This window comes from Lichenostomus cassidix, unplaced genomic scaffold, assembly GCF_008360975.1.
Source record: "Lichenostomus cassidix isolate B80296 unplaced genomic scaffold, HeHo_3.0 HiC_scaffold_44, whole genome shotgun sequence".
NCBI lineage: Eukaryota > Metazoa > Chordata > Aves > Passeriformes > Meliphagidae > Lichenostomus > Lichenostomus cassidix.
In genome coordinates this window covers 906281-928966 of record NW_028148053.1, presented here as the reverse complement: position 1 = coordinate 928966, position 22686 = coordinate 906281, and the positions used below count along the sequence as shown (strand labels likewise).

The following is a 22686-nucleotide window of genomic DNA, read 5'->3' as shown; positions in this document are numbered from 1 at the left end:
TTATTTTTAATTTCAATCTTGACTTGTGATCTCCCACTGGTTTGTTTTCAAACCAATACATATTTTGGCGCCCAGTGTGGGGCACGACCTGGGGAAACTCAGAAATCCTATCACCATGATGCTCAGCTTATCTATATGGGTGCTGTATCTTGCTCTCTATATCTTTCCTCAAATGGGAAACTATCTGCCCGTCGTATTGCTCTTGTTATGATCAGGGCATGGCATGAAAATTGCTCTATTGGTTTATTATGCCTATTGCATGGTAACCTGTGATGCAATGAATGCCACTCGTTATATATACTCGACTTTGTCTGCCTGGCCTAACCTGAGCTGCTCCATCTGGGACCTCCTCAGCAATTGCACCCACCCTCTGGGGCTAGGAGGAGAGAGCGCTTTCTTTCTAGCATTTCAGGCCGGGCACAGCCGTCTTTGACAATATTGAGTTCTCTCTGGACGCTAAAGATGGCATAATCTTCCTGTCAGTTCTGTTTTCCTTTTTCTCTGCAACCAGCACCGTGTACCTCATGCTGAAGAACAGAACAATACTTTGTCTTCTTGAGGAGGAGAAACGAAGCAAATCAGCAGGCAAGAGGAAAAGAACCAAAGGAGCAGTCGACGTCTCAACACAGACCATCTCCAAATCAGAACAGTTGAAGCCGGTAGCAGTTGCCCCCATCCAGAAAAAGAAATCAAAGAGCAAATCAGTCCGCATAGCGACTGATGAGGATGCGGCAGGACCATCTCACCCAGCAGAAGAGACAGAGCCGGAGATCATCACTCGCTCTCTATCCCTGGGGGAGCTGCGTGACCTACGGAGGGAATTCACCCGGCAGGCAAACGAGTCCATCTTAATCTAGCTGCTCCGCATCTGGGATGCCGCCGCTAATGACACCATTCTGGACGGAAATGAGGCCAGGCAACTGGGATCCCTGTCCCAGGATGTGGTTATTGACCAGGGGATTGGGAAAACCCAGGAAACTCTCAGCCTCTGGCGGAGATTGCTGGCGAGTGTACGGGACAGATACCTCTGCAAAGAAGACCTCCAGATGCACCAAAGAAAATGGAACACAATAGAACAAGGTATCCGATGCCTGAGGGAATTGGCCGTGCTAGAGATCATTTTCTCGGACAATGAGATTCCCCAAGAACCCAGATAATGTCCAGTGCACTTCACAAATGTGGCTAAGATTCGCACAGCTCGGACCAGAGATATACTCTTGTTACCTGGCAACACTGCAGTGGAGGGAAGGCGAAGACCAGGTGGGCGTATTAACAAACAAACTGAGAATTTACGAGGACACTGTCACCGCTCCACTACGCACTCAGGTCTCATCAGTGGAAACAAACCTGGCCAAGCAAGTCCGGAGCTTGATTGAAGAGAGCCTCAAGAAACTAAGAAAAGAGTTCAAAGAAGGATTTTTCCATGTCACACCGAAACCAACCCGAGTCTCTGCCATCAGGAGCAGACGTCCCCCAGCCAGGGAAAGAAGACAAACTCCGCGACGTGACCTCTGGTTTTTCCTGCAGGAGCATGGGGAAGACATGAGAAAGTGGGATAGGAAACCCACCTCTTCCTTAGCAGCCCGGGTACGTGAACTGAAAAAAGAAACATCCACTTCAGGAGGCTCATCTAGGTACAACACTGCCCCAGTCTCTTGTGGACAGAACTCCAGACAGAATGGAAGTGATAATATGACTGATCCTCTTGAAGGGACCTCAGGAACACATTTACAGGAGAAGAACATCATGCACCAAAAACAGGATTAGAGGAGCCCTGCCTCTAGCCAGGTAGAGGAAAGGGACAATCGGATCTATTGGACTGTGTGGATCCGATGGCCTGGCACGTCTGACCCACAAAGATACACGGCTTTGGTTGATACCGGCGCTCAATGCACCCTGATGCCATCCAGGTATGTGGGGACTGAATCCATTTCTATTTCTGGGGTGACAGGAGGATCCCAGCAGCTGACTGTACTGGAAGCTGAAGTGAGTTTAACTGGGAATGAGTGGCAGAAACACCCCATTGTGACTGGTCCAGACGCCCCATGCATCCTCGACATAGATTATCTCAGGAGTGGATATTTCAAAGACCCAAAAGGACATCGCTGGGCTTTTGGGATAGCAGCCGTAGAGACAGAAGACATAAGACAACTGAATACCCTGCCTGGTCTCTCAGACAACCCGTCTGCTGTGGGACTACTGAGAATTGAAGAACAGTGTGTACCAATTGCTACAGCTACAGTGCACCGCCGGCAATACCGCACTGACAGAGACTCTGTGGCCCCCATCCATAAGATGATTCGGGAACTGGAGAGCCAAGGGGTGGTCAGCAAGGCTCACTCACCCTTTAACAGCCCTATATGGCTGGTGCGTAAGTCCAGTGAAGAATGGAGACTGACGGTGGATTACCGTGGCCTGAATGAAGTCACACCACCACTGAGTGCTGCTGTACCGGACATGTTGGAACTTCAGTACGAGCTGGAATCCAAGGCAGCAAAGTGGTGTGCGACCATCGACATTGCCAATGCCTTTTTCTCCATTCCTCTGGCAGCAGAGTGCAGGCCTCAGTTTGCTTTCACCTGGAGAGGTGTGCAGTACACGTGGAACCGACTGCCCCAGGGGTGGAAGCACAGTCCCACCATGTGCCATGGACTGATCCAGGCTGCACTGGAAAAGGGTGAGGCTCCAGAACATCTGCAGTATATTGATGACATCATTGTGTGGGGGGACACAGCAACGGAAGTATTTGGGAAAGGAGAGAAAATCATCAGAATTCTCCTGGAAGCCGGTTTCGCCATCAAGAAGAGTAAAGTCAAGGGACCTGCCCGAGAGATCCAGTTCCTGGGAGTAAAGTGGCAAGACGGACGGCGTCAGATTCCTTCTGAGGTCATCAATAAGATCACCGCGATGTCTCCACCAACCAACAAGTAGGAGACGCAAGCTTTCCTAGGCGCCATAGGCTTTTAGAGAATGCACATCCCTGAGTACAGCCAGATTGTGAGTCTTCTCTACCTCATAACCCGCAAGAAGAACGATTTCCACTGGGGCCCTGAACAGCAGCAAGCCTTCACCCAGATCAAACAGGAGATCGCTCATGCGGTAGCCCTTGGACCAGTCAGGACAGGACCAGAGGTAAAGAATGTGCTTTACTCTGCAGCCGGGAGCCATGGTCTGTCCTGGAGCCTTTGGCAGAAGGTGCCTGGTGAGACCAGAGGTCGACCACTGGGATTCTGGAGTCGAAGTTACAGAGGGTCTGAAGTCAACTACACTCCCACCGAGAAAGAAATCTTGGCAGCTTACGAAGGAGTCCAAGCCGCCTCAGAGGTGATTGGCACAGAAACACAACTTCTCCTTGCACCCTGACTGCCAGTGCTGGGGTGGATGTTCAAGGGAAGGGTTCCCTCAACCCACCATGCCACTGATGCCACGTGGAGCAAATGGATTGCCCTCATCACACAGCACGCCCGTATTGGAAACCCGAATCGCCCTGGGATTCTGGAAATCATAACAAACTGGCCTGAAGGTGAGACTTTTAAATTATCTTCAGAAGAAGCAGAGGAGCAAGTAGCACGTGCCGAGGAAGCACCCCCGTATAACGAGCTGCCGGAGAGTGAAAGACGCTATGCCCTCTTCACCGATGGGTCCTGCCGAATTGTAGGTGCAGATCAGAAATGGAAAGCTGCAGTATGGAGCCCCACACGACAAACTGTACAGGCTACCGAGGGACAAGGTGGATCGAGTCAGGTCGCAGAGCTTAAAGCCATCCAACTGGCTTTGGATATTGCTGAACGAGAGAAATGGCCACGGCTCTATCTCTACACCGACTCCTGGATGGTAGCCAATGCACTGTGGGGATGGTTAGATCGCTGGAGAAAGGCCAACTGTCAGCGCAGAGGAAAACCCATCTGGGCCGCTGAGATTTGGCAGGACGTCACCGCCTGGGCAGAAAAGCTGACCGTGAAAGTTCGACACATGGATGCACATCTACCTAAGAGTCGGGCTAATGAAGAGCATTGTAACAACGAGCAGGTGGACCGAGCTGCCAAGGTGAAAGTGTCACAGGTGGATCTGTACTGGCAGCACAAAGGAGAATTATTTCTAGCTCGTTGGGCCCATGATGCCTCTGGTCATCAAGGGAGAGATGCGACATACAGGTGGGCTCGTGACCGAGGGGTGGACTTGACCATGGACAACATCTCACAGGTCATCCACAGCTGTGAAACCTGCGCTGCAATCAAACAGGCCAAGCGGGTGAAGCCTCTGTGGTATGGTGGACGATGGTCAAAATACAGGTATGGGGAAGTATGGCAAGTTGACTACATCACACTTCCCCAAACCCGCCAAGGAAAGCGCTACGTGTTGACCATGGTGGAAGCAACCACAGGATGGTTAGAGACCTACCCTGTGCCTCATGCTACTGCCCTGAACACCATCTTGGGTCTGGAAAAGCAAGTTCTGTGGAGACATGGTACCCCTGAGAGAATCGAGTCTGACAATGGAACCCATTTCAAGAATGGCCTCATAAGCACCTGGGCTAGAGAACACGGAATTGAATGGATATACCACATCCCCTATCATGCACCAGCTGCTGGGAAAGTTGAACGGTGCAACGGACTACTTAAGACAACTTTGAAGGCACTTGGCGGGGGAACCTTCAAAAATTGGGAACTGAACTTAGCAAAGGCCACCTGGATGGTTAACACAACGGGTTCTGTCAATCGAGCCGGTCCTGCCGAGTCCGAACCTTTGCACACAGTGGATGGAGATAAAGTCCCTGTGGTACATGTAAGAGGTTTCTTAGGAAAGACTGTTTGGATTAGTCCCACCTCAGGCAAAGGCAAACCCATCCGTGGAGTGGTTTTTGCCCAAGGACCTGGTTATACTTGGTGGGTGATGAAGGCAGATGGGGAAACCTGTTGTGTACCACAAGGAGACCTTATCTTAAGTGAGAACTCTGTAGATGGTAATAGAATAAGGGGTGGATAATGTCCTAGGTTGCAATATAGATGTAGTTAAGTATTCTATTACCACCAGCTGTGGGCCGTTAGCTGCTATCAGCTGCTAATGACCCACTCTGGATGACAGGCAATGGGCCATCCGTTAGCTGTTACCAGCTGCTAATGACCCACCCCGCATGACAGGCAATGGGCCATCAGGGACCCACCGTGTGACTCAGGGACTTATCTCATTCCATTGTGGGATGCTCTGCCCAGGAGGGAGGAACCAGGTGTTCCCACCTGGATATAACCTGGCCTGTCGAGACACGGAAGACTTGAACGCCCAATATGAGTGTACAGCAAGCTTCAGTTTATTGAGTTTTAGCATACATACTTATAGGGTGGTTAATTAGGTAATGCATATTCTGTAACCGCATAATATTATTGGTTGTTTGCTTCAACGCCCTAAGTCTGGCTATTTGCCCTATGTATGGATACATACTAACTTTACTCAGTTTTCTATATTCTTATTGGTTCTTGCACATCCCTATCAACAGCCTTATCCTAATGTTGCAGCAAGGCCACTGCGCTCTAAATTGCTGATTGGCCAGAGAGTTGGCATCTGAGCATTAGCTAGCTGAGTATGGCTATTGTTAAGAAACAGCTTGTCTAAGTGTTAGAAAACAGCTTGTTTAAATCTATATGTCCTTTCTCTATTAGCCAACTTTCCACAATTCCCCCGTTTTCTTTACGAGCCTGCGCAAGCCACAGCTGGTTTACTGTTTTTGACAATGATTTCTTTAAGCATTGCAAAGCACAAGGTAAAATGACAGCTATGCCAACAAAAATAAGTAAGACCACTAATCCAATCTGCATGATATAGTGAAGCCATCCCGTTATACCCCAATCACTCCAAGGAATTCCGAATAAGCCATCATCCTTCTGCATGGTTATCTTAGCTGTATGCTCTTTAAGCCATTGTAGCTGTCTGTGTATTGACTCACCATGATTGCTGAGATTGAAGCAACACATGCCTTCAAATTCATCACAGCCATGCCCCTGAGCAAGTAGCAGAAAATCTATTGCAGCACGATTCTGCAGTATGGAATGCCTTAAACCATCCATGTCTGCGGATAGCTTTTCTATTATTTCTGTGGTAACATCCGACTGCTTGCTTACCCAGCAGGCCAATCTCCCTATGGTTTTTAATGCATGTGCAGTGCCGACATGTGGTAAAAGGGACGCAAAGACCTGAGACGTTGGATTCCACAGTTTTACCTCATCTTTGCAGTTTTTGTCCAACTTAAGACTGCGTCTCTGTCTGGAATGTATTAATTTGGCTGCAATGGTCTTGTTCATGGCAAGCAGGGTGAGTTTGCCCAAGTAGCATGGTCCCCTGTGAGCACCTTTCGGGACTCCCTGCCATGCACGATCTCCACAGATGAGAAACACACCCGGGGGAAGGGCAAGGGCGCTTTTATTAGCCCAAATCCGTACATGACCACTGCCCCAGCCATAGCTCCCATGCTGGCCACATTGGGCAGGGATGTTGGCAAATATAGCTGAATGGGGAGTCAACCGGGTGCTGTTATAAATTACTGTGGGACTACCAAAAGATATGCAGCCCGTTTCATTGCCACTTACATTAAGGACTCGGCTCCCCAAGAGATCCAGCTCTTGAGGATCCCATGGCAGTGATGTGTTGAGGCCAGACAGCAAAAGAGCAGTACAATGGCTAACTTTGACAGCCTGCGAGCAGTTGTTAGTTGAATATCGTGCAAAACTGGTATTGTCAAAGCCTGGGACACCGATTAAGCATGTGCGAAAAGGATCAGTAGCAGATGCAAGTGCAAGGCAAAAAGCACTAGTATGCGTTTGACTTGCCCAGGTAACCCACAAGTTTTTCCTGGGCTCAATTGAATGGAGGGGGTTATTAGTGGTTGCAATGGCGGCATCTGTTAGAACGACCTCTGGCATGTCTAGAATGCACAGGAGCAAAACGCCTTTTAGTGCGCTCCCACTCATTTTCTCTAATAACCCAATACTTTGGGATCCTTTCCAAAGCCCAATTAGTACACACTGCTCTCAAAATTTGGGACCCAGAATTTGATGTTGACCAATTTACTGCATCCTGGACCTCCCAACGTATCCAGGCTATAACTTTTTGCTCTTCAGATTCAAATAATTGCAAACCTTGCCAGTCAGGCAGCCCAGTAAATTCAGCTAAAGCTCGTTGTATCCTGTTATGCGCAAAATCAATTTGGGTTACGCGTGTATTAATACAATGTAAGCAACAGATAGTGTACACCTTCTGATGAACCCACCAACGTTTTTTACAAATACCACACTTTATAAGCAACCATGCTTGACACCATAGGCTAACACAGCTTCTACAAGGGTATCTATTCGGGGAAGGAGGCACAGAACCTAATCTATTTATAATATCTGTTAACTCTGATAAAGTTTGCCAACGTTCGGCTGGAACCCCGGCTCGCCGCAAGATGGGATCGGTAGCACAGTGCAGAAGCCGGATCAGTCGCGGTGTTTCAACGATTGGTGGTATCAGGGGCGCCTGTAGCCGTGCCAGGTTGATCAAGCGCAGGCTTCACCCAGCGACTAGGAACCCAAAGGGGGCCTGTAGAGGAAGACACACAAAAATAACCTCTGCCAGAATATATGACCTCTACTGGACCCTCCCATATGCCTGTTTTGGGGTCCTTATACAGGACCTTCATGCGTGGTACCGGTGGCTGTGCCACTCCCTTGTGATGAATTAGGATAGGTGGTAAATCCTGGTCACCAAAAATACACAGATGGTTTAATACAAACAGAGTTTTAGAAAGCCTTTCTCTAGAATCTGAAACCTCTTTATGTTTAGCCAAATAACCCTTTAATGTTGCATTTGCTCTTTGTACCATTGCCTGCCCTGTAGGGGAATGAGGAATTCCTGTGGTATGTTTTATGTCCCAGAGTTGCATGTATTTTTTCAACAAGGCACTACAATAAGCAGGTCCATTGTCTGTTTTGATAGCTTTTGGTTTGCCCAATACTGCAAAGCAGCTAGTAAGGTGCCTTATAACATCCCGGGCTCTTTCACCGGGCTGTAGTGTTGCCCATATCATGTGGCTGTATGTGTCAATGCAAACATGGACATATTTTAGTCTACCGAATTCGGGGACATGGGTTACATCCATCTGCCATAGCTCATTAGCTTGTAACCCCTTAGGGTTTACCCCCATACCCAAACCAACACCCTGGTTATGGAAACTACAGATAGGGCAGGCCCGCACTATAGCCTTGGCTTGTGCCAGTGGAATTCCAAAACCCTTATGGAGACCCTTTGCATTCTGATGGAAGTTCATATGGGCGTGGCAAGCCTTCTCAAAAGAGGACACTGGAGCTTCCGCCACCGCTACCAATCGGTCCGCTCTGGCGTTGCCTTCTCCAAGGCCCTCTGACCACTGATGACTCCTTATATGTAGCACGGCATATGGGTCTGTCCTTTGGTCAATGGTGCGCTTAAGTGTCATCAGGAGTTCAGCTAGTCGGCGCTTTTGTACATCCCTGATCATCGCTTCCTCAATTCTGTTGGCAATATCCGCAACGTAAAGTGAGTCCGTAACGATGTTAACAGGTTGGCTCATCCAGTTGGTAAAAACCCAGACCACTGCCGACAGTTCCAGGGTTTGTAAAGAGTCCTCTGGTGTTGCAGGAATGATTTTGTGTTGCCATTGCTTCTCCTCCACCCACGTCGCAGCAGCTGTACGGTAGCGTTTGCCAGCATCTGTATAGACAGTCACTGCTCCTGAGAGCGGAGAGGCTGACCGCAATGGCTTTACTAACCATCGGTGGTTAGACATCCACGCCAGCGTAGGAGGCTGGAGAGGTCGGATGCTGATGAGTGTTCCCTCTTCCAGCAGCGCTGCTTGGAGTTCCATGGAATTCTGTAAATACCAGTTCAGGTCATCCAGCTTCAATGGTACCTGTATCTCCCCTGGCGATGTTCCCAGGATCTCCCTTATCCTTTGGCGGCCACGTTTGATAAGATTTGCCATTGTAATTATATTTTCCTGAATCGTTTTTCGTGGTTGAAGGGGTGGTGCTAACCATTCCAGCACCAAAACATTGTAATCCTCATTTGTGGTGGGGGTATTTTCCCCCGTTTTCTTTTTATGCTGGGTGATAGCACCTAAAAGGTACTGAGGACCAGTCAGCACAGTGATGTTCAGTGGCACACCGAGAAGGCGACGAGATGTATGATTTTGTACAACACGTTCAGAAATAGTTTGTATTGCTGCCAGCTGTGCTGTAGATAGAGTGACCCTTGTTGCCGGGTCAGTACCTTTTAGTAAGGGCCGCAGGACATTTAATAGTTCATTAGGAATACCAATGACAGGCCGAAGCCATTGTAAATCACCCATCAGTTTCTGAGCATCATGTAGGGTTTGAATGTTTACATGAATTTGTAGTTTTTGAGGACGGACCTGATGGTCTGTTATTGTCCATCCTAAGTATCGCCATGGTGATGTGTGCTGCACCTTTTCTGGGGCGATTACAAGGCCCTGAGCATGCAAGTGATGAGTCAGAGTTTGTAACTGTTCTGTTGTAAAAGGTGCACTCTGTGCCAGCAGTATATCATCCATATAGTGATAGATGATTACATCCGGCCAGCCCTTCCGAAGGGGCCTGAGAGCTGTATCCACATACAGTTGACAAAGTGTCGGTGAGTTCTGCATTCCCTGTGGCAGCACAGTCCATTCAAAATGCTGTGCTGGTGCCTCACGATTGATAGAGGGCAGCGTAAAAGCAAAACGCTGCATGTCGTCTGGATGTAATCCAATGGTGAAAAAACAGTCCTTTAAATCCACAATAAGTAAAGACCATTCATCTGGTAGCATGCTGGGATTAGGGAGTCCTGGTTGTAAGGTTCCCATAGGTAGCATCTGCTCATTTACAGCACGTAAGTCATGGAGCAGTCTGTACTTTCCAGATTTTTTCTTTATCACAAAAATTGGTGTATTCCAAGGGCTGGTTGACAGATGCAAGTGTCCCTGTTGGAATTGTTCTTGTACCAAGCAATGTGCTTGTTCCAGACTTTCCTTTTTTAGAGGCCATTGCTCCATCCAAATGGGTTTATTTGTAATCCAAGTAAGTCGGATGGGGAAAGCCCAAGCAATGGCCCCCTTTAGAAAGGCGATTCTGATGTTAACACAACTCCCATTTGAGCTAGGACATCACGGCCTACCAAAGCATTTACTCCTGGAGGAAGTGGTAGCAACTGCACCACACAATCCACAACCTTGTCATCGATGGTGATTTTTAAACTCGGTGATCGCCGAGCCATGGTGATGCCCCCCACTCCAGTAACAGTAGCTCCTGATGAAAAGGCTGGCCACTGGGTAGGCCACTCGTTTTCGTCTACCACCGTGACATCAGCTCCAGTATCCAAAAGTGCTGTTAACTGTATCCGTTGGCCAGAATATTCCAAAAATATCCGTTTTCGTGGGCATTGCCCTAAATCCACTGTCAGCATAGCCGCGGGTCCTGTGGAGCCAAAAGCTCCTGCTCCTCGCTGAGGGAGGTTACCAAATGAATTTTGGAAAAACTGCATTAAAGGTACAAATTGAGCAATTTTAGATCCAGCAGGGATATGAATGGGTGGATGAAATGTCCGAACCACGATGTCAATGGTACCCTGAAAATCCGCATCGATTAATCCAGTTAAAATGTCAAGTCCTCTTATAATTGCAGATGATCGCCCGATCAAAAGGGCACCAATCGGTTGTCCATTAATTGTAATAGGTCCTGTAATTCCAGTAGGTATCCGCTTGGGGGCGTTGTCCACCAAGGTGACGTTTACTGAGGTTGCCAGGTCCAGGCCGAGGCTTCCGGGGGTAGCTGGCTGCAAGGTGGTTGAATCTGTGCAGGGGTGACCACTTTTGTCATCACGCGGGCACCCTTCGTGCTCCGACTCCCGTTTCCCTGGGACCTCCGACAGGCCGCAGAGTTATGTGACGCAGACTGGCACTGAGGGCACCACACCGCGCCAGCAGGACAGTTTTGCCATAAGTGTCCTGGCTGTCCACAACGATAACAATGGAGCTTTGTTTTTCTCGTTGCTGACGGTGGCTTTGACTGTCGGAGGGGTGCTAGTGCGGCTAAAACTTGATTTTGAGAGGATTCTGCCTGTGCCTTTAATCCCTCCCCCAGTTCCTTAATAGCACTGATTAACATAGCCTGACTGCCTATAGGGAGCTGTGAAGCTTTCTCTAAAAGGTCCTCTATGGACCAACTCCCTGGCAATGTCATGATAAGATTTCTGACTGTCCGATTTCCATTTTGCAATACACACTGCTTTAACGTAGCCGCTTGCATGCATTCTGCTACTCCTGCCATCTTAATCGCTGCAGAAACCTTATCTACGAAAGATCCCAGCGGCTCATCCCTCCCCTTCTTAATGGACATATATGACGGGATACCTCCGGGGGCTTTTATTTTATCCAGAGCATTCCGAGCTAAATCCATAGACTCTCTAATCTTGTTTGGTCCCAAGCGTGCCTGAGCCTCTGATGTTAAGTAAGGACCCAACCCCATCAATTCATTCACAGTGACTCCATGCAGTGGGTCACCCGGTGCGCGCTGCACAGCCACAGACTCCCGGCAGCATGCCTGCCAATGAGCATTAAATAGCAGAGATTGATGTTGAGTAAGTATTAAACGTGCAATGCCTCTGATATCGTTGGGGAGCAGAAGTCCTGATCCCCAGATATAATCTAGCATTTGTCTAGTAGGCTCTCCCTGAATTCCGAATTCACTCACGGTAGCTTGCAACTGAGATAAGATTTTCCAGTCTAAGGCTGAAATAGAAGCAATGAGCCCGCCCTGCAGTCCCGGGCTGTAAACTACTGGGAACGCCCCCAACATCTCAGTCGCAGCTTCTACGTCACCCTCCTGAGCCGCCTGTAAGGCAATTCGCCTCCAATAAGTTTCATGTTGGCACGCAGCCTCCAAACTGGCACCACCGGGACTGGCCAGACCCCCGGTAGGCAGAAGTTCAGGGCTCCCCAAACTGGGTGACTGAGAAACCGAGTTCTGAGATATCGGAGCGGAGCGCTGCTCAGGGTCAGGAGCCGGAGGGGCGGACGGATGGGGCGCCGCCCCTCCCCCGCCGCATATCGGGGTAGCCGCCGGAGCCGGAGGGGTAAGTGGATGGGGCGCCGCTCCTCCCCTGCCGCGTATCCCATCCGTTAGTGGATGGGAGGGGGGAATGTGCACTGTGTTTGTTAAAGGTGGGAGTGACCACGATCGCTCGTTACTTTGCCCTGAGGTAGACAGGGGAGGTGGACTCAGCCGCTCAGAAGCAGCCCTGGCCGCCCTCTGTTCTGCTTGATACTGATCCAGAGCATTATTAACTATCTTCCACACTTTGCCTAATTTTTTCCCAACCTTATCATCTTCAAGAATAGCATCCCTCAACTTATCTCCTAATCTTTGCCATTCATCACGGTCAAAAAGGGTGTTGGGGTCAATAAAACAACCCTTAGCAACCCCCCACGTTACTAATCCTGCTAGCTCACGCCGCAGCTTCTTATCCTTGATTCCACGCTTTTCTAAAAAGCAATACAATAACTCCAGAGCAGCCTGCCTCTCCATTCCCAATTTAGGGAATCGCGCACTTACACCCCACCGAGGTCTCTGCTGCTCTCCTCCTTGGTGCAGCAAGGTCTGCAGGTCCGGCGGCACCAGGAATCCGTCTTTACGGCAATCCTATACGTGCGCTTTGTACCGCTTTGACCCTCCTGGGTTTGGAGCCAAGTGCCTGGGGTCTCTGCGTGGCCACACCGTTACCCAAGTGGGGAACGGGACCCTATCACGTCGAGGGTCACCATTGTCGAGACACGGAAGACTTGAATGCCCAATATGAGTGTACAGTAAGCTTCAGTTTATTGAGTTTTAGCATACATACTTATAGGGTGGTTAATTAGGTAATGCATATTCTGTAACCGCATAATATTATTGGTTGTTTGCTTCAACGCCCTAAGTCTGGCTATTTGCCCTATGTATGGATACATACTAACTTTACTCAGTTTTCTATATTCTTATTGGTTCTTGCACATCCCTATCAACAGCCTTATCCTAATGTTGCAGCAAGGCCACTGCGCTCTAAATTGCTGATTGGCCAGAGAGTTGGCATCTGAGCATTAGCTAGCTGAGTATGGCTATTGTTAAGAAACAGCTTGTCTAAGTGTTAGAAAACAGCTTGTTTAAATCTATATGTCCTTTCTCTATTAGCCAACTTTCCACACTGGCCTTGGAACTGCCTGAGCTAGCCCTGTCTACTGGGTTCCCAGAGAACGAGAGCTACCACTGGATCTTCAGCTGGAGATTAGACCTTCACAGGATCACCGCTTCAACTGGACTACTTCAGTTGGACTGCTACTACCACCCTAAAAGGGTGTTAGGTTGTATCTGACTTTGTCAGTGTTTTTTCCTTGTATTATTTCACTTATTTTTAATTTCAATCTTGACTTGTGATCTCCCACTGGTTTGTTTTCAAACCAATGCAAATCCACACCAAAGTCCAGTGAGTGATAGAAGACAGATCAGGTGTGGTTCTAGGTCATCTATTTTTACTCAAATTTCCCAAGTCCTTACACTGCTTTGAAGTGCCAGCCTGCAGGTGGGACCACACCTGATGTCCCTGGAGTCTCTGCTCTGGGCTGGAGCCCTGCAGGGCATCTCCACCAACAACAAATCCTTTTCACACTGCCTGAGTCTCCTTTGGTATGGTAAAGCAGATGAGAATTTCTGCCTTCTCTCAGGGCTGCATAAGCCATCAAATTTGCCTCCTGGTGTTCCCAAAGAGAGGAATGTTGGCCCATGGACCCTCTGCTGTTGGATATTGGGCAAGGGAGGAGGGAGACACTTGGTTGTCCCTGTAGACAGAAGAAATGGATGAACATCCAATCCCAAATCCTGATTTGGTGTTTCTTTGTCATCCTTCAGTGATTCTTGTTTGGTTTTGGAAAGCAAAGAGGAGCAGAGGGTCTAGGAAAGGAAGAATGCTGCTGTACTCCCTGACAGGAGGTTGTAGCCAGGTGGGGTTGGGCTCTGCTCCCAGACATGAAGTGACAGGACAAGAGGAAAGGGCCTCAAGCTGTGCCACAGGAGGTTCAGGTTGGCCAGGAAAGGGTGGTCAGGTCTTGGAAGTGTCAGGAAAATTAATCCACAAACAACAGAAGTTTATGTCCAAAAAGAGGCAGAGGAGTCCTGTAATTTTATTCATTAATAAAGGGAGAGGTCATGGGCATTTCCCATGGGGTCTCTCAAATTGCTAGAAGATGCAGCCTCTTATTATCCTAATTTCCTGACCACAGTTCCCTCTTTCTTTTCCTACTGGCTGAGGTACTCAAGAGGTACAGACTCTCCTAATTGCCTAATACAGATCCCCTTCTAAGCTACATTCCCCCCTGCCTTCTTTTCCTTGTGTCTCTGTTGTTTTAGTTAAATCCAGGGATTTATCACAGTCTTGGCTAAGTCAACCAGAGGAATTACTATGGAATTCCTTCCCATTGTTTCTTCTCTCTCTCAGTATCTGGCTTTATCTACCAGCAGGCCTAGTTTGTTTGTAAAGACACTCCCTTCTCATTCCTTTCAGTAAGAAATACATGTAATAATACATTGAAGTATGAATTAAATATTAATAATAAAGTATAAATTACATTATTTTTAATATATATTTTGGGATGTCACACCCGGGTGGGCAATGTCAGACATGGTGAGGTTGGGGGTGAGGAGCAGGTTGTCCAAACAGGGTCAGCCCGCAAAAGACTCATTCTTCTACATGCCCAGACCTCCTAGGGAGACATTCAGCATCAAGATCACTTGGGGAATGCTTCTATCACCTCTTCATTGAACTGAAAAATAAAAAAATACTCACTTGATTAAAAATAAAATTCATGAGATGCACTTTGAAATCTCCCTCCATAACAGCACTCCAAACAGACTCCAATGAGCTGCACAAGCCCCAGCCCTGCTTTCAGGGAGGTCGCCCAGCGCAAAGCCAGCCATGGCACCCTGAAGGTGCCCACTGCCCTCTCTTGTATCCATGCCCCAGGAATGCCAGGAATGCCCTTGGCCCAGAGGGCTTTGCTCATGGCCCCTCTCGGGCTCAAAGCTGCTGCTCTTCTTGCTCACTCTTGCCTAAAGCCACAGAGCTCGGCCTCCCCCACACCAACAGGAAGAAATTCAGTAGCCAGGCAGTGGAGCGCATGGCCTAAGGCTGAGGGGCTGGGGCCCAGTCTGGAGGACAGGGAGGGCACACGCCCAGCCCCACAACTCCTGGGCCCACAGCTCTGAAAGGCCAGGACCAGAGATACATGCCTGATTTTGGGGGTCCCTCCAGCTGTCTGCTGAGGGAGATGCCTTGGGGAAGCACCAGAGCAGCCAGATGGCAGGAACAAAGCGGCTGCCTGGGGGCTGCTTCTGGCCTCTGACCCCCAGTTCCTCAGTGCTTCCCACCACCCCTTCCCCTCAGGGGCCTTTTGTCCCCAGCCCCCTCACACATCCCTTCCTGCCTTTCCACTGCCTTGCCCTGTCAGGGTCTCCACAGCACCTCATCCCTGCACAGCCTCCCACTGCCCTATCCCCTCAGGGTCTGCCCCAGCCCAGCCAACCTGCCCGGCAGCGGCACAGCCCCGCTGGAGCTCCAGAGGAGCCGCAGCAAGAGGCACCTTGGAGCCCTCGGCAATGCAGCCGGCAGCACACGGACAGGACACAGATGGCGCTTCCTGGCTGCCAGAGGGCTTGTGGCCATCTCCAGGCACAGTCTCACAGGGATCCCCGCAGCTCTGGCCTCTGCCCACTCGCTCTGGCGCAAACGTTAAGGCTTCAGCAGGACCACCAAAGGCCAAGGGGCTTCTGGCCACTTTCCCTTCCACACTGCAAGCCCGGGCAACCTGCTGAGCACAAGCACCCTTTTTCCCCCTCTTCCCTGCCCTGGGGCAGACACTGGGCACCGAAAGAAACATCCTGGTAGTCTGTGTATTAGAACACATTCTATATTTACACAATAAAGAAACTGAAAAGAAGAAGAACCCCAAAGAAAATTCCCCAATGGCTCAGGTGGCCCCAGCAGCCAGAGCCCTGCAGATCAACTCTCCACGAAGCTCCAGCAGCACAGCCAGCCACGGCCCCACAGACGAGGCCATATCTGCCATGCGCTCTGGAGTCGATCGCGCAGCTTCGAGAAGATGGAGAAGGGAGCTGTCTCTAGCGCTCGCATGACGTAGAGTGTCTGCAGAGCCAGGCTGGAGATGGCAGGGCTGATGTCATCTGTCATGTGTTCAAGGGCTGAAACAGAGAGGAAGAGAGCCACGGTCAGAGCCTGGATCTGCAGGGACCCAAGGAGACCCTCCTGCCGGGGCAATCCCAGCCAGCTCTTGCCATGGCCAGGAGGGAGCACGGAGCAAGGGGATCAGCCGGAAGGTGCTGGCCACGAATCCCCCACGTGCCCCTGAAATCTCTCTGTGCTCTGCCCAGGACGCCCCTCGAGCACACAGGGAGCAGAGCCCTCCGCAGCCGGGGCAGGGATTGCAGCTGCCTGCCCAGCGATTGCAGCTCCCCCTGAAAAGCCCTGCTGGCGCCTCGCTGCCCTCACTCACCTATGCAGACGAACCGGAACTGTCCTGACTGCCCCCTCAAGCGCCGCCCGGCCATCCCTGGGAACACAGAGCCTGTCACAGCCCCAGCGGCACAGCTCCCCCACAGCGGCGCCGCCAGCCCTGTGGCCGCACGGCCTCCTGCGCCGGCAGGGCTCAGCCCGGGCCCTTGCCGCATCGTGCCGCCCGAGGAAGGGCAGGGCTGCGAGAGGAGGGCGGCAGCAGCCCCGAGGGCAGGCGGCGCTCCACAGCCCCGGGCCGGCTGGCGCTGGCGGGGCAGCAGGCGGGGCTGGGGCCGAGCTGCGGCGGGGCGGGGAGGGAGCCCGGGCTCGTGGCTCACCGATGAACCTGATGGCTGCCTCTCGCAGGGGCTCCTGTGGGCTGTCCAGGTACGGCACGGCCTGGTGCAGGTGCTTGACCCTTCGGCTCACGTCCTCTGCCAGCTGGAGAGAGAGTGCCAGGAGGGAAGGTTTGGCGTGGGCTCTGCCCCTTGGCCGGGCTCTCCCTGCAGCCAGCCCTGGCCTCCCCTGCTCGCACAGCCCAGAGCTGCGGCCAGCAGCCGCTGGTGCCGGGCTTTGGAGGGGGCAGAGGGCCGGGTGCTGCCCGGGGAGCCTCTGTGCCACCCCACTGCAGAGCCCAGCTGGGCTGGAGCTCCATGGGCACCCGGCTCGGGGCCAGAGCAGCCTGGAGAGGAGCCCACATGGCCTCTGGGTGCAGCAGTGGGCAGGGGCACAGCTGCCAGCCCCACGCACTGAGCACCGTGGTCAGGGGCCTTCTCCAGGCTGAGGCTTCCAGGCCGTCCTTTGGGGCTTCATGGCACTCCTTACCAGGCACTTGCTGAACTGCCACAGCTCCTTCTTCTTCACCAGCTTCTTCAGATCTTTCCTCTTCAAGAACTCGGTTGCATGAAGCAGTGTTGACCAAGAGACCTGGAGAGCAGCAGAGACACGGAGATGGCACCGCAGCCCTGGACACAGGACCCGTGTCTGTGTGCCCAGGCCAGGAGGCTGCAGCCCGCGAGGCACCAGGGCAGGAGGCAGCTGAGCTCCATCCCAGGGGGACACCAGCAGCCCGTCAGTCCTTACGTCTGCCACTTCCTGGTTCTCATCATGGCAGTGGAAGAAGAGTGGCAGCAGGCTCTGACGAACAGCTAACTTGAAAGGCTTTTTTCCCTCTTCCACTAAATAATTCATGATTTCTTGAAAGAGGATCATGGAGAGAAGCTGCACATGGCTATGTTCCTGTAGGAAAGGAAGAAAAAAAGGCTCCAACATTGGCAGCTCCCGGCACACCTGGGCACAGGCCTGAAAATCCACAGGGCACAAAGTGTCCGGGCAGCACCCAGTGCCCGTGGCTGGGGGCACAGAGCCTCACATTGTCAAAGAGTGGCAGGAGCGCCTCAGCCAGCTGCAGGGCAATGGGGCTGGGTATCGGAGTGCCCTTGTCCGAGACTGTGAAGCCGAGTACACTAAGTGTCATGGCGAGCACATCTTCATCTGTGTCCCACAGGAGCTTGATGAGGTTTTCAGTCAGGCTCCACACTCTTCTGGCCTGTGCAGAACACAAGTCTGTGAAACTCCAGCCTGTTAGCACAGGGCCCAGAGGCCAAAGGCCTGTCCTGAAGCACCTGGGCAGCTGAAGCAGGAGGCAGGAGAGCTGGGAGCAGCTGCCTCAGCTCCCAAAGCCCAGCCAAGCCCAAGCGACTGTGTTCCCCAGCCCCATGCTGCCAGCATGGCTTGTGCCACTGTCCCCTTCTCACCATCGAGGGATTGTAAGTGAGCTGGAGGAGGGCCCTGAGAACCAGGTGATGCCTCTCCCTGCAATCACTGTGCAGGTTCTTTGCCATGATCTCCAGGATGCTGTCACTGCATTCACCCAAGTCCAAGTCCAAGTCAAAGTCCAGGCACTCCAGGATCTGAAAGGCAGATCACAGTGACAGGGGAGCTGGCTCGCCGGAGCCATACAGGGCTGGGCCCAGGCAGCAGCACAGGGCATGGCTCAGTCCCAGGCAGCCAAGCAGACAGAGAGCTGAGAGGCAGCTGAGTGAGGCAGTGCTGGCCTTCAGGCTCACCTCCACAAGGAACACCAGGGCAGGAAGATCCCAGGATGACTCCTTCCTGCTGAGCAGCCTGAGGAGGTGCAGTGCAATACCAGAACACAAGGGTGTGGATGCACTGCACATCTCGCTGGAGGTGGGGAAAGGAACCAAGACTCTGAGGTGGGAGGGCAAACCTCTGCCAGGCCTGACTCACACAGGTCTGGTCTTTCCCCACCACCCTGCGAGCAGACATGGGAGGCGGCTGCTCCTGGGCCTTTTCCAGTCTGCTCAGCCGTCGCTCACTGACAAGGCCCTCTGGCCCATGGCCACGGGGGCTGTGAGAGGCACACTGGGCACAGGGCATGAATGCAAGGGACAATGGGGAGAAGGGGTTCTCACCTGGCCAGCACACCCACGGCATGGTGCTGGGTGTCAACACAGAGCAGTGTGTCCCAGCCACACTTGCATTCCATTGCCACCACCACACGCTCACACCGGACAAGGCAGAGCAGGGCCTTCAAGGTCTGCACTGCAAACCTGTGTACAGAGCAAAGCCCAGGTCATGATGCTGGCAGCACTGGCTCCTGCCCTGGGGACATGGGAGGGACAGGAGGACTGGCATGGAGCACCTGTTGGGGTTGGTGGCAGGGCCGTGTTGCTGCTGACATTCCTTCCAGAAGGTATCGACCTCGTCTGGCATATCTGATGTGCTGAAGAGCACTTGGAAGAGCAGATGCACAAAGAGGCGGGGGAAATACACCGTCACTGAACGCGGGCAGCAGGGCACCTGGAGAATCTTCCAGATCACCACAGTTGCCTGCAAAGGACAAAGCACCCTGAGACAGCGCTCAGTGCCAAGGTGTCCATGGGGCAGGGCGCGAGCGTGGGAGGGAGAGGCCAGGGGAGATGCAGGGGGAGCACCGGGCCTGGTGCCCCTGAGCTGCACCTAGCCCAGGTTTCAGCCCAGTACCTGAGGCAAGGAGATGCACTGGGGGAAGGAGGATGGAGAGCTGCTGGAGAGGTGGCCTGGGGGCGAGCAAAGGCCAGTTCCAGGAACTCACAGCCAGGGCAAAGACAGGTGTGTTGTCCCCATCAGAGGTGCACGTGCTGTGCTCTGGCCAGCTCCCCAGCACATCGACAAGTGTCAGCAGCACTGGCTCTGCAGTTCTGCCCAAGGACATGATCATCCTCCACATGGTCATAGCAGCTCTGTGGGATCAAAGCTCTGTGTCAAGCGAGTCTTGCCCACCAGCCCTGCCTCTGTCCACTGCCACTCACTGGCAGCACCCAGGCAGCCCACCCCTGTGGGGACAGACCCCTGAGGGGCAGGGAGGGAGCATGGCAGCAGGTTTGGGGGCTGACATGCCAGGGCTGGGAAATGGAGGAGCCAGAGTGTCCTGGAGCTCTCTGTTTGTCAGACACCTGGTACAGGTTTCACAGGGTAATGGACTGGGGAGCCCTGAGCTCTCTGGGCAGGTGGGCCCTGTACCTGTCACACGATGGGGCCACACGCAGGAGAGTTATCACCACATCAGCGGGGTGTGCCTTGGTCAGTTCCAGCAGGGCCATGTCCAGATTGTGCTCACCAGACTCATTGGACACAAGCCACTGGTGGATGTACCTCACCATGGCGGGCACCTGGAGAAGGCCCGGGGAGAGTTGGAAAGCTGCCAGAGGGAGAAATGTCCCCAGCTTCCCCAGAGAAGTGCTTCCCTTGCCACCACACTGGGATGGCCTCAAAGGCTTCAAGGGACCAGCGGGTGTGGCTTGGGAGGCCAAGGAATTTCCGGGGGCTCCAGCCCTGGCCGCAGGCTGCTTACTTGCTCTGGAATGGAGACACCCTTCTTCACAAGCAAATCCAGCAGGGCAGCACTGGGGTCGGCACTGTTGACATCAGAGTTTGCCATGGACCCGGTGCCCATGTCGCTGGTCTCTTCCTGCCAAATGCACTTGATGAATTTGCAAGTCATGGGCAGGAGAATGAAGGGCAGGAAGAGAGGGATGTTCCACGGAGTGCTCCAAGGCTGAGCAGGGACAGCAGGCCCAGCCCAGGTGGGGATGGCTGCAGCTACCTGCGCTGTTGTGCGGAAGAGGCCACGGGCAGCATCCTGCTCTCGTGTCTGGTCCATGCCTGCATCTGGCAAAGAGCGAGCAGAGCCAGAGCTGAGGGGCTGCAGGAGAGGCCGGAGAGCACAGGCCAGCACTGCACTGCCCAGGCAGGGACAGCCCTGGGATGCCCAGGGGATGGAGCACGGCTGTGGGGGATGGCAGCCCCGGCCCCTCTTCCGTCTTGCCTGTGGGCATATCCCCAGCAGATGGGATGGGATGGGATGGGATGGGATGGGATGGGATGGGATGGGATGGGATGGGGCCAGGCTGGCTGCAGGCACTAGCCCTGTGGCCCAACTCTGCCACTCACCCTTCTGCATCAGCAACAACTTCTCCACCTCTCCAGGCTGTTGTGCTGGGGCAGCTCCAGCACCTTCTTCCTCCTCCTTCACCCAGGCCAGCTTGGGTTCACCTGGGGGTCTCTGCTCCATGTCGCTGACTGGATTTCAGGCTCCTTGCAGGAGGGATGCCTCAAGAAAGCTCTGGGTCAGCAAGTCCTGCAGTCGAGCCTTGAAGGCACCTGCAAGGGAAAAGTCTTGGGAAGGCTACAGGACAGCAAGTCCTGCACTCTGGTCTGGAGAGCTCCTGCCAAAAGGACAGGAGATTCCTTGTCAAGGATTGTGGTCAGCAAGTTCCACGGTCTGGCCTCGAGGGTACTGGCCGTGGGGATGGGAGATGCCTTGGAAGAGCTCCAGACACCAAGTCCCACAGTCTGCCGTCAAGGGCACCTGCAGAACAGAAGCCTCGGGAAGGCCACTGGTCACCAAGTCCTGTGGTCTGTCCACGAGGTCACCTGCAGGAGTACCGCCTCGGAAAAGCTCTGGGTCAGAAAGGAACAAGTGTGCTGTGCGGGGGCTCCTCACGACATTGCTCTGTCCCGTCCTGTCCCGTCGCGTGCTCCGAGCACAATGGCATGGCCGTGTCGTTGCCAGCACCTATGTCACGATGTGTCACAAAGGGGGCCCTTGGACACCCTGTCCCGGTTCCATCCCACGGTGACAATGCTGCGCCATGTCACAAAGGGCCCTTGCACACACTGCCGCCTGCCCTGGGGCTGCCCCAGCCCGCCAAAAGTGGCCCAAGTTGGAAGGAATACGTTGCCCCGAGCATCTAAGGCAGCCCGACAGGAACCTTCGGAACAGCTCAGACAAGAAGCAAACGCTGCCCTGCTCTGCGGGCTCAGGGCAGCAGAAGGAGCCCCCACGGCTGCCGACGCAGCTGCAGCGGGAAGGGCACAGGGCCTTGCACAGAAGGTGGCACGGCCTGCTTGGGACAAGTCCCAGCTGCTGGCCATCCTAAACACGGGGGTGTGACACACACAAGGAACGTGTGGGCCAGGGCACGAATGCTGCTCTGAGCCCTGGGGCCCGGGGAGCACTGCAGTCAGCAGGTGTGGCAGAGCCCCCGCTGAAGCAGAGCTGCCACCCCCCGAGTCCTGGCAGCACCGGTGCCCGTCTGCTGCCCCAGAGACCTGTGCTCCTGGGGGGCTTCTCTGCCAGAGGGCAGCCAAAGCCAGCAGGCATTGGTGTCTGTGCTCCTTCCTGCAGGTGGCCCTTGGCAGGAGCACTTGGAGCCGCTGGTGGCAGCACTTGGTATCTGTCAGAAGATCTCAGTCTGTCCTGGAATTATCTTCTCCTTGAAGCAATCTCGTGCAGCACACAAATACCTCTGCCGCAAAGGCACAGAACACCCTGGCATTTGATTATGCTACATTCTGGAAAGTGTTACTTCCCATTGCTCAACTCAAGGAGCTCAAAAAAGCTACAAACTCCCAAAATCCATTGGTATGGCCTGAGAATGCAAAAGATTTGCTGGTTGGCTTCTTGTCTCAAACCAGCAATTCATTTACCTTAATGTCATCCATTGGGAGTCACTTACAAAAACCAAGCACTAATCAGAGGCAAGAAAAGGGGCCATTCTTTGGTTTGCAAAGGGTTTGCTA

The 22686-nt window shown here is 52.8% G+C and overlaps 2 protein-coding genes and 1 long non-coding RNA gene across 3 annotated transcripts; all 3 read right to left on the bottom strand.

Annotated features, from left to right (window-relative positions):
- Nucleotides 1–5286: 5286 nt before the first annotated feature.
- Nucleotides 5287–11896, bottom strand: LOC146420201 (endogenous retrovirus group K member 6 Gag polyprotein-like). Its single transcript, XM_085048517.1, has one exon. It carries the CDS (start codon nt 11859–11861, stop codon nt 10794–10796), a length of 1068 nt encoding a protein of 355 aa, XP_084904643.1. The 5' UTR covers nt 11862–11896; the 3' UTR covers nt 5287–10793.
- On the bottom strand, nt 5287–13241 carry LOC146420200 (uncharacterized). Its single transcript, XR_014849236.1, has 2 exons — nt 12618–13241; nt 5287–7572 (listed from the first exon to the last, which is right to left on the bottom strand). It is a non-coding gene; the product is annotated as an uncharacterized LOC146420200 (long non-coding RNA).
- Nucleotides 13242–16046: 2805 nt separating this feature from the next.
- On the bottom strand, nt 16047–21627 carry LOC146420199 (maestro heat-like repeat-containing protein family member 6). The gene is made up of 16 exons (XM_085048552.1): nt 21538–21627; nt 21055–21264; nt 20708–20772; nt 20456–20572; nt 20125–20273; nt 19697–19844; nt 19265–19452; nt 19035–19172; nt 18669–18783; nt 18357–18512; nt 17972–18148; nt 17683–17838; nt 17425–17526; nt 16938–17040; nt 16601–16657; nt 16047–16289 (listed from the first exon to the last, which is right to left on the bottom strand). Exons 2-16 carry the CDS (start codon nt 21173–21175, stop codon nt 16090–16092), a joined length of 1992 nt encoding a protein of 663 aa, XP_084904678.1. The 5' UTR covers nt 21176–21264; nt 21538–21627; the 3' UTR covers nt 16047–16089.
- Between the last annotated feature and the right edge of the window lie 1059 nt (nt 21628–22686).